We start from the raw sequence: 11998 nt of genomic DNA, 5'->3' as shown, positions 1-11998 counted from the left end.
GCTAACGTTAGCTAACGGTAGCTAACGGTGGCTAACGTTAGCTAACGGTGGCTAACGTTAGCTAACGGTGGCTAACGTTAGCTAACGTTAAACCTTTGATAGAAGTTGATGTGTTTCTGACGTTAGTCAGTTAACTGTGAGGATTCTTATACTTGTGCCACTATTGGGTTTTGTTTTAGTGTTTTGCATATTCCTGTTATTTTAGCTTGTAGCAACAATAGTTGCTGTTTGTTGCAGTAGAACCAGAGAAAACATCAGACATAGCATGACTTCAAACGGTAACACATTCAGCAAACACAGACCAATATTATGACTGATGTTGGAGTTGTGTTTCTGGCCGCGCAGCCTAGAAATCCAAATATTCACTCTCTTTTTAACTCCGCTTTCCTCTGCACCAGCTCCTAAGAAACAATATCTAGCTTTCCGCTGCTCGGTGTTCCTCTTTCTTCACTTCCACTTTGTCGTTCTACAGTTTGGTGCTGGGCAGGTGTCCGAAAAATGTTGCAGAGAGCGGTGAGAGTGAGCCAAAACGGTAACATGTCAGCCCAGAAAACCAAAACAGAAGAGCTGAAAGACACTAAAATGTAGTCTTGATTCATACATTAATTTGAGCAGCTGTGAAGAGCAACAATAGTTGTAGCATCAGCAACTATGCTACAACTATTGTTGCTGAGTTAGTATCAGATATTTAAGTGCAGTCCTTTAATCTGATCGTCTTCATCTCTTGTTTTCATATCATGCATTTCATTTTTTTCGGGACAAGCTAAAGTCTAGACCCAAAGCTGCAGTCTTTCACGTCCAGGAATGATTAATTGGTTTTCCCAGTGCGTTTATGTCTGAGCAGCCTGGCCTGCAGCAGCGTTTTATTGACGGACACAGAACAATAATGGCAGGTGGCCAAAGCTGGTTCATCTGCAGCACTCGAACACAACAAAGTAAAAAGAATCCAGGTCACCGGCTCCCAAACTGAACCTGAAAGCAAATCTGAGAGGCTGGCAAATGATCTGAGGACATATTCTGAATGAGCAAACATGTTCACACTAGAGGCTGACTCACAAGCCTTCTCTGCTGCAGTGACTTGCTCAAGGGCACTCTGACAAAGCAAAGCACATGTTCTCATTGGAAGAATTGACAGTTTTGGCCAAAGTCTGGGTTCAAACCCGCCGGGCAGCTGGCTTTGTTTTGTGTAGTTTGCACGCTCTCCACGTGTTTACATGTGTTTCCTCTTCTTTTGTTTACGGTGTTTACGACCCCCCCCCTCCCCCAGTGCTGGTTAGTTCAGCTGCAAGACTCCAAAATCAGCCTTGATTTATGGTGAGAATTTGAGGTTATGCCTTTTGAAATGCACGACGTTGTTCACAGTGCAGTCTGTTGCTCAATAGTTTTTGACCTCCAGTTGCCAAAGGATAACATATATTGATATGTTGTAGCTGAAATGTAATAGCTTGGCATCATTTAAAGGTCATAGTTCATCCCGTTTGGCCTCCTACCTCTGGAAACACATCAATATCTTCTTGTGATCCATTATCATGTCTGTGGGTTATGACCAATACAACGCCTCCTGGTTGGGCACCACTGCTTTAGTGTGATTTGTTGGTGCTTAATTTTGTATATTTAGTGTCATATTTTCATGCCACAGAGAGTGATTGTTGTATTGGTCTCTTTTATATAATATGATGCTGTGTTTTTCTAAATGTTAACCGTCCTATTATAGTCCAGCGCATCTTTGGACATCAGTTTTTGTGACATAAATGTAGTTTGAATGTCATAATCAGGACATTTGTTGACGGTCCTTTCTTCACATGTTGCATGATGATTTTTTTTTTTACCACTAGATTTGAGGATGACGATGCAAAAACGTCAGTGTATGTTGTCATTTTGTGCTTATGGGACAAGTTTGCCTTCAGATTAAGGCAACAAGCCGACATGGTTAGCTTTATAATGGATCATCGTTCTTCTCCCCTGTGCTCATTTTGTGCAGACCACAGATTAGTCAACATGACATCTGTGAGCATCCAACGTTTTATTTAAACATTATTGTTGTAAGTTACTTTACATATATTTAAACAATGTGGTCTAATATGTTATTTCAACCCTAATGCATTACACTTTAAACAGCAGAGTATGATAGCGTACTTACTTTATTTAGAATAAATATTATAGGATAATAAGTTCTGGATCCCATTGATTATTTTTAAATGTATACAATTAATCCTAAACATGACGGATGTCCAATTCAGTAATCATTTTAATGCCGAAGGGTAGGACACTATTTCTTTATTTATTTCAATTTCTTTCTGAACGATCACACATCATCAGAGGAAAAGACAGGTGTGGCTTTTAGCGCATATGGTTACAAACCACAACAAGCGAGCAGAACGGTGCGACTGATGAGTGTGACTAACCATGTGAATCACAGTTCAGCTTTAAAATGTATTTTTTATAAATAATCATATAAATCTATCCGTCTCAGTACATTATTACTTCAAATCTGTGTGTACTGTTGTGAGTGCTAGAAGTGTAATTCAGCTGCAGTAACATCATCTGGTCACTTGGTGGAGCCAAATATACATTTTTATTTCCTGCTTCTGTGCAGAAAATTTAGCTCCAACAGAAAACAAATTCCTCATTATTGTGTCTCTCCTCACTGACTTCATGAAATATTGATCAAGTTTTTTGTTTTGGCTTACTGAGCATTTTATAATGTTGTCTCTCTTATATTTCTCATTTCTTGAAGAAAGTTCTGTAAATGATTTAAAAAAGAAACTTTAAGTGTCTTTAATATTGCTTTACAATATTTTCATGAATAACTAGTGTGCCTTTTTATAAGTCTGTTTCACTTAGTGGGTTTGTTTTCCAGGTCCCTGATGAATAATTAATTATGTCTGCATGACACTTTTGAGATTTCTTTAGAGATTTTTTTTTTGATTTGCTGATTTAAAAAAAAATAAGGGCTGAACCTTTGCTTTTGAAGCCCACACCAGATCCAGAACCTTAATGCCCCTACAGACTGTGTTGACTCCCACTTCACCAGCCTTCTGTTAGGCTTTGCATCAGTCTGTTCCTGGCTGATGTAGACTGTCACAGTCCAGCCAATCAGTGTCGAGACTGTGGCTGTGAAAATGGAATTAATTAAGCCGTAAAAAAGTCATAGTATGGGACGCTGTCAAAAAAGGCATTAAAAAGTCATATAGTATTCCATAAAAAATGTCACACAAACTCCCCCAAAAAACCATCGTACAGCATGCCATGGAGATGGAATTAAAAAGGCATAGTGTGTATACTGTTTAAATGTATGAAGTCATAGTAAAGAGTACATAAAAAGTCCTAAAAGAGCCGTAGTGTTGTAAGTCTTAAATAACAAAGTCAAAAAATGTCATGAAAAAAGTCATAGTATAGTGTGTTGAAAAAATTCATGAAGAAGTTAGAGTGAAGTGTGTGAGAACACCTGGTCTGCTGGTTTGCAGCATCTCCACTGCTGACAGGAAGAAACCTATCAGACTGGTTAAGAAGGTCATTTCTGTCCTGGGGTGTGGACGTGTTGGAGAAAGTAGAATGATAGCTAATCTATCGTCCCATATGGAAAACATGCTGCTTTATTATACACCACTGTGTATTCAGGAGAGACCAGAGCTCCTTCCTGTAAATAACATCTAGTATAGTACATCATAAAAAGGTCACAGCATAGTATAACATGTCTACTATACTGTGACCTTTTATGGCATACTATGCCGACTTGTTTCATAAAGATGACTTAAGAAAAGTTATTATTGAAACATTATACTTATTTATTTAGAACGTCACTTCTTGGTGTGATATCTATCTGCAGCTAAACTGCTACTCTTTGATAGGTGAACATTTCTCCAGTGTCTTCACCTCCATTGCTTGAAGTCCGAGATGCGATATGAAGTTTCAAAAAGCTTGAACATTTTTATTCTATTCAAAATGATATAAACAGTCACTTGATACTTTTAAACATCCTTTTATTAACTCTTTTCATCACCAATTCATTTATAAACGGTTCCTCTTTTCCATTTAAACAGTCAAAATGCAGATGAATGAACACGGAGGAAAACAAACAGTATGTACAGAATAAACCACAACAGCACACTGCTGAGGGAGGAGCAGTCGAGGCCAAGCACACGTCCGTCATTCAACTTCATCCTCTGAGCTAGTACCTCGAAAAATAAGTGTTTCATACAAACATCGTATATAAAAATAATGGTTAAGCCAATATCTACTTAAACATGTTCTGGAGCTAGTACCATATTAAATAACAAAATAATAGTAAATATTGGCATGAGGACATGATGCGACTACACAAATAGATTTATAAATAAAAATTAAAAAAGAGGAAAACTGTACTTTTTTTAATAACATGAAAAATAAAAAAGGATATTATTTAGCATGTTTAAACAGAAATCCTCAGTTCACATTATTTGAGCACACTCACTTATCCGACTGAACCAACAGGGGGCAGCACCAGCACACTGGTTCGTCTACATTAGAGCAGGAACTAAAAGAGTGAATGGTTTTCAGCCCAGTTGATATTCTCAGCAGCAGTGGGGCTCATCTCAACACTGATCATCAGGGACAAGAGGAAACACTATCACGACATCTTCCATTCAGGCTCCCTGCTCAAGGCTTCAAAAGAACAGCGTCCGAAACACCAAGTCCAGAGGAAACAGGTTTAAGATGTTCAGACACTTAAAGCCGCCTGAAGCCTTTTAGTGTGTCAGTTAAACCACAACGTGTCGCTTGCTGCTCAAGAAAACCACAAAACTTTACACAAACAAAACAAAAACTCTTATTAATCTTCAAAATGCAGCCAGTGCATTTCCTTACACATCACAATGAACACAAAGTTTCAGAAAAACACGACGCGAGAGACACAAACTAGGAATAATGTCTGGCTTGAAGATGAACAGTGTTCCAGGCAAGTTCATGAGTTCTCCGTACAAATGACGCTGGCTCATGGAACCAGCGTGAGTAGCATTTTCTGTCGAGTTAGCCAACCAGCGGCTAACCTTGTAGCTTTAGTGGAAAACAAAAAGTAGCGGGGGGGAACAAACAACCCCAGCGACTCACAGAAGGAAGCCTCAGCTTTACTGTGAAGGTTTGTAGCGTTTCTCTTTTTTTAAAAAGACTACAAAGTCATACAAAGAGGAGAAAACGGCTGTCCTGAAATATACAGCACAAAGAGGCGAGAGGGGGAGGAGCTTAATAGAAATCTGAAGGGGGGGGGCACAAAAGATCCTCGCCAGCCAAAGTAGAGATTGTCGTTTCCCCTCAAACACGGGGATACTTCGTTTTAGACAACGGCGTCGACCGGCTCGCCTGTCAGGGGTTTGTCTTCACTCTGGTCTCCTGAGGTTAGACCCTGCTCAGCAGAGCGGATCTGTGAGGACGAGAAAGAAACAGATGCTCGTTTGTTTTATGCGTAAACATCCATCACCGCAACACAATCCGCTGAATGTTCTTCACAGGGTCATTTATTTTGATTATTTTACATTTTTTACAATGTGAAGAAGTTTTAAAGGGAACTTTTATGAGTTCAATGCAACTTCCTAAAACTTATAATACTAATATTTTGATACAACTTATTCATTTATGTGATCGGAATAGGACACCTTAATGAACATCGATATTAAATACAAGACGTAAACATGACGGAGTTCAGCAAGGATGCTAATTTACTTCAGTAGTCCCCAAACAATCCACTTCTGAGACTCAAAGGTTTAGAATATCTGAAATTAATCTACATTCATCGGAGAGAAAATTGAAAAAAAAAATTGAAAAAGCACCATAAAAAGTTGAGTGAATTGAGCAAAACTACAGAAAATGTTGCCAACAAATAATCTACGTGATAATGTTCCTGAAAAGCAGCAAATGATTAATGTTATATTGTTATTAGCAGCTTAAGATGCGGTTGCAGTTTTGCTCAAAACTCTTGTTTACGTTGTTTTCTCAACTTCTTTTACAGTGCATTTAGAATTTACTCAATCTTACAAACAAAAACAATCACTAAGAACTTCTCACTTTCTCCCTTCCAGCAATCGTTTCTAAACAACAACAACAAATCAGTCAAATGTGGTGGAAATGTTTCGATTATAAAAAGCACGATCTCCGTCGCAGCTCGTCTGTAGTGGAGTTCTAGGGTTGATGAGTGTGGAGAGCCGGTCGTTAAACAGAGTCTCTCCGATCAGAGCAACACGTTCTGCTGACGCAGCTCGGACAGAATAAAGTGACAGATCGTGTCACAGCGGAGGCAAAGCTCAGGGGGAGGGGGGGGAGGGGGGGGGAGGGAGGCTTGGCGGGCGACCAGGAACCAGGAAACGTGACTACAAACACAGCAGAGCGGTTCACCCTGGCTGGGTTTCACCCGACTCTCAAAGGTCCAAAACATGCTCTCACCTCCGACCTCTGCCAGAGGATCTGACTCATATTTCTGTTTTTGGAAACCTGCCGCATCACTGCTAACTTTAAATATCATGTGATCACCGTCTATAAATTCTGGCTTTACATGCTCTGACTCGTGTATTTTCACAGTCAAAGAAAGTGTATAAAATGCATCAGTAAAGCTGTGGGGAAACTGGGTTTGGACGAGTTAAAGAACTAAAACGTGATGCACCCCGACACATCTCATGATTGCTGGAGAACCCGTTTTGTAAAAAAAAAAAATGTCCACGACTCAGTTTGAGTGAATTGAAGTTCAGCGTGAGCTGCTGAAGCGAGAGGAAATATCCCTCCGTCAGCTCTCCGGGGCTTTCCTCCACGAGTTAGAGGCGACTGAACAAAGCCCATTTTCTCTCATCCATCTTCTCAAACAGTCACGTCCAGAGTGCTGAGTGATAACGGGGGGGTATCTCTCTGTGTGTGTGTGTGTGTGTGTGTGTGTGGGGGGGAGATGCAATTGTGTGAAAATGACTGATGTCCTTTTCACACAATTGCTTAGCGCGTGTCTGTGTGTGTGTGTGCGCATTTATTGAATAGCGTGCAGGTCAGCATCAGTGTGACCTACATCCCTCTGGGTCTGCCTGTCGAGAAGCACTACAGGATGTGAGCCGACAGGCGTGATTGAAAGACTCCAAAGCCCCCCGAGGGCGAGTGTGTGTGTGTGTGTGTGTGTGTGGGGGGGGAGAAATCATACACACCTCAGAGACTTCCATCTGTCCTTCTCCATGTGGTTCTCAGGACCTTCGCTCTCGTACGATGCCAGGTACAACGCTGCAACGAGGGAAATCAAAGACACTTTAGCTTTTATAGAATGACTTATTTGAACAAGTTAAGGGCTCATAATATTCAGGACTCTGCAGCCTACTTGTGTATTTTCTTCATATTTAATGCTTTTACTGTGATAAATGGAATGTTTTTGCAAAAGAAAATACACAATTTGGATGAGTGGCGAGAATCATTTTCCACTTTTAGACAATCTCGTTATATCACAAACAAAATCTGCAGAAACTGAAAAAGAAGCTCTCTTGAAGTTGCAATAAAACAGTAAAATATTTGAAGTGTCAACAAGCGAAACCATCGCAGGAACAAAAAGAAAGTAGTTCCACTAGATTCTAACTTAATGTGGAGCCTGAAATAAACTGTTTAAACAGACATTTTAAAATGGAAGGCATCACTTTCTCACACACCGTCTACGTTAACAGATTGATTGACAGGAGGATGTTCACTATCACCGATAGCGTCGGCTGTGGAGGATCAGAGCGCTCTCGGCCGATTGGTCAGTTCGGTCGGTGCACTTCAGTGTCAGGAGGATTTTACAGACCTCCCCCGCCTCTCTGATAAGACGGTGATAAGAGCCGGAGACTCACAACTTTGATGTGGATTAAAGGAGAAAGAAACTCAGCGCCGCTCCGGTTTGAGAGGCGAGAACAACGTACGAGTGTTTGAGGCCGAGCAGGAAAAGAGTCAGTCTGTTGTGTGTGAGCTACTATATGTGTATACAATACTGTTATTTATTGTCATGTTTCATTCCACATCTATACTCTCACGGACAGTATTCTGATTATCATCTTACAGGATGTAAATTAACGCGATTTATTTAGTTAACACTGTGCTGTGTTGCTTTTATTGTAACTAATAATAATCCAGGTTACTAAAACTGATCCGACGTGGGTTGAAACAGTAAAATTTGATTTCAGACATCTAGCTTAGCAGAAGTCTTAGCCTATTAAACATTAGTAGTCGAGTATTTGCCGATATGACAAAGTTACTCTGTTAATGAGCGTGTAACTTAGCTAAATGTTTCATTTTTTAAGCTTATTTTTAGCTTTAGTGCCTTAATTTAAAAGAAATAATCCAACAGTCGAGTAAATTATGAAGCTGCTGCCAACAGTCAATTACCACAGCGACTGGGAGCACGGGGACAATAGCGAACGGTTTTCTGTCCGGTGGTAAAAAAAAAACACCAAAATAAAATTGACATGTCACACTAAATATTACGTGTGAATTAGTGACCTCTAGAGGTGATGTTTGGCATATTTTTAACGTTGGAGAGTGAACGAAACAGTTTCCCTTTACTTCCAGTCTTTATGATAAGTTATGCTAAATAGCATGTCTGTATGTTCTTCAACATACAACGTTAACACATACAGCGTGCTATTAATCTGACCATCTAACTCCTGGCCAGAAAGTAAAGAAACAGTACATCATGAAGATATTCTTATTTAAACAGTCTTGAATCGCTGATTGATTGATCGGTTGGTAAACGTACCATCTTCAGTGAACACCGGAGCCGTCAGCAGGTACTGCAGGATCTTGCGATCCTTCTCAAACGGACACTCTACTTTCTTCCAGGCCATGAACTCGCTCACCTGTTTGGCGAGTTCCCAGAATTTCTGGAATAAAATCAAAAATAGAGAAAACGGGTTAATATTCAGACGGAATCAACACCGGTGTTTCCCAAACCTATTTTTTGGGGCAGGGGAACACTTTTTAAAAATGACAAACCATCGCGACCCTGACCATTTTTATTATGATTTCCGCATTACCGTAAAAAACAGCCATTTAGAAGAGATGATAGTTTGTTAATCACGACTTTGGTTTATTGTGCGTTATTAAAAACATTTATGCATGTTGAATACTATAATATAAATGAGACTAAATAAATATATTTGGGTTGAGTTAACAAGCTTTTGTTTTTTTCCTCTCATCAGTAAAACAAACAGATTTAACGCTAGCCTTCTTATCTTAGATTTCATTTCTTAAGTAGGCTACAATCTTTTTTAGAATACCAGCATTCAGGCTCCCTCATGTGGCCCAAAAGTGTACTGCAGATATAAATATTAAATAAAAGACGATTGAAGAACTTCTGCTAATTTATTTGGCGACTCAAATAAAATGAGGTTTTGCGACCGGTTGCTTATAGTCAGCCGTCCTGAAGTGTTAATGTGTTCAAATGTAGTGTTATGAAAGTCATAACAGGGAAGGAGAGGAGGAGGAATCAGTTTCAGGATGGAATGAAACCTTAAAATAGTGCGTGATTTAGTGTCGCTGTGACCAAAGACCAGTGGAAACACTTGGGAGTCTTCGGTCACCGGTCAGCGTGTTTGTTCCATGGAAACACTCTGGTCTCACTTCTTCATTCTCTAACGTTCTTTAGGGAAGTGGAGATAAATAAAACCAAATCCGTCACCATGTGTAGTAAATAGTAACACGGGGGGGGGGCTAGAGAAGATCTGTGTAATCTGTTGGCGGGGAGGAAACTCCCTCCGGGGGAATTCAAAACTTTACCTCAAAGTTGACGTGTCCGCTCTGCAGCCTGTTGGCACAGCCCTCGTTGAGGAAGTAGATGTCTTTGATGAGCAGGCTGAAGAAAGGGATGACAATCTGAAAGACAACAGAAAGAGAAAGGGATTACATTTCACAGAGAAGATGAGGGGGGAACTCCATGTGAGTCACGGGTGTGTGATCTCTATAAACGTTCATTCAAAGGAAAAAGGATTACAATAGATATAGAGGATCTCTTATAATGTTCAGTATGGTTTCCAGGGAAGAAAGAGACCTTCTTCTCTTCTGATCATGAACATGTTCAGCAAAAGAAAAGAGCTTCCCAGGCCTGTAGCAGCGTGTACAAATACAACCTTTAATAACCTAAAACAATGCACCCAGGACCAAGTGAGACCGGAGTAGAGAAGAAGAATTCCCCCTTTACAGTCCTTAAATAATTAATCCTCTCCCTCATACAATGATTCAGGTCACTGCTTGTCTGGGCACAAACATTGACGTTGATGGAGAGCAAGGTGGGGAATCAAAAAAAAAAAAAATATCGGTACATTTTACGCGAGGGGGGTTTTCCTTTCTTCCCTGGCACAGAATCAACCGTTGGGAAATCAAACGGGCTGGCTGGTTAAATCTGCCATTTGCCAGTCGCTAAGGCTGATGGATAAACACCACTTTTGTTCCACAGTGTTGACAGATTGCAGCAATCTGGTACAGTGACCTATAAAATATAAAAACTCGGGTTCGCCAGGAGAGAGGTGACAGTCGAACACATCTCCACCCCAAAGATCATCAAACATTCATGACGGAGCTTTTAAAAGTGCAAATGTTCCAGATGGAGAGCAGCAGACTAAATGATGCACAAAATGTGCATTTGATAAACTGTCAATGTGATTGTGACAGTTGCGACATGTCGCAAACTGTCCTCTTTAGTTCTTCACAAAAGCCAGCGAATCCTTTCATGTTTCGGGTCTCGGCCGACTCGCATTGTGAGCTCGTCTCTGTGAAATTGCTGTCATTGAACAAACAGCTGACAAGAAGTTAACTCCATGTCAGAGAAGTCTTTACAGAGTGTCCTCCGAGGGGTCCGCAGCAGCAGGATGTTGTTTACAGGAGCCGGCGTGAATGCAGCATCTGAAGACTGTTGTCATGAGTGCACACACGTCTCGTACACGCATGTTCTGCTTTTAGATAAATTTAAAAAAAAAAAAAAAAAAAAAAGGAAGTCATTGTCACAGCTGGACACTATGGGAGGGGGGCGTGTCTGGAACCAGAAGAGACGGCAGGTCTGGATGTGTGGCCTATAAATAGATCTACTGTAGAGGATGCGTCCTATTTAAAGCCGCTCACACGTCTTCACCAGGATTTATGTGTTTGATGAAGGTTCAAAAGATGTTTAAACTTATTTGTATTCATATTTGGGGGGTTTGTCAGTCCATTTCTTTATTTCAGCATTCTTTCTTGTTGCAGTCTTTTATTTTTGATCATTCGCTGACGTACTAAAACAATTATTTCATTAGTTTAGACAGAAAATCAATCGGCAGCAACTTTGATCATCTATTAAGCAAAACACTGGATTTTTTTAAACCTTTTGCAACAACTGTCGCCTGGGGCCCCGGCGAACTTGTGACGAGCATTATTCAATATTTTCTGACATTTTATTAACTGAACGTTTCATTGAAAATAAGATAAGAAAACCTAGTTTTCTATTGGCTGCAGTCATTCTCACTACTCGTATTGTAATCCTGATATTATATTCATTTTTCTTGGTTTTATTCTCGTTACCTGATAATCTTTACCGTTTACCTGTTGTGCCATAAGTCAACTTTATTATTACTAATGTGGACATTAGGCAGCAGGCAGCTTGTGTGTACACAACAGAAGCAGAGTCCCAGTGTGTCAGACAGAGAGCTGCTACAGTACATTAGCAGCGCTTTGCTTGATGTGATGGATCGGTTATTTCAAGCTGATGAATCAACATGCCAACAACTGAGGGAGCACTGAAAACTTTCCGTCCTCGCAGCAATAAAACAAAAACAAAAACAGGATGAACGAGCACAAGCGTTGGCTCTGTTGATCCTCCTCACACAGTCAACAGCACAGCTCATAAACAAGCCCCTCCCTTAAAGGAGAGGTCACAAGGGCGAGGAACATACCAGACTTCTTGGGAACTTTCCGTTTCACGACCCCCTGACCTCTTGTCCAAGTATGTTTGCATTTCTGAGCTCCAAAAAAAGGATCCCTCGCATGCCTCGGGGAGTCGGAT

At 40.4% G+C, this 11998-nt stretch overlaps 1 protein-coding gene across 2 annotated transcripts in view; it reads right to left on the bottom strand.

Moving 5' to 3' along the window:
• Positions 1-3967: 3967 nt before the first annotated feature.
• The window catches only part of rasgef1ba (RasGEF domain family, member 1Ba), a 109626-nt gene continuing 101595 nt past the window's right edge, over positions 3968-11998 (bottom strand). For both annotated transcript variants that reach the window (XM_031870603.1, XM_031870605.1), the window contains 4 exons: positions 9745-9840; positions 8726-8849; positions 7155-7227; positions 3968-5398 (listed from right to left, as the gene is read on the bottom strand). In XM_031870603.1, coding sequence (XP_031726463.1) covers positions 5374-5398; positions 7155-7227; positions 8726-8849; positions 9745-9840 — 318 coding nt within the window. In that variant the 3' untranslated portion in view covers positions 3968-5373. The remainder of the gene's footprint in view (positions 5399-7154; positions 7228-8725; positions 8850-9744; positions 9841-11998) is intronic.

This window comes from Anarrhichthys ocellatus, unplaced genomic scaffold, assembly GCF_004355925.1.
Source record: "Anarrhichthys ocellatus isolate YVR2014 unplaced genomic scaffold, GSC_Weel_1.0 scaffold53, whole genome shotgun sequence".
In the NCBI taxonomy this organism is placed as follows: Eukaryota; Metazoa; Chordata; class Actinopteri; order Perciformes; family Anarhichadidae; genus Anarrhichthys; species Anarrhichthys ocellatus.
Note: the sequence above shows the minus strand (reverse complement) of the source record. Positions and strands in the feature narration are given on the sequence as shown.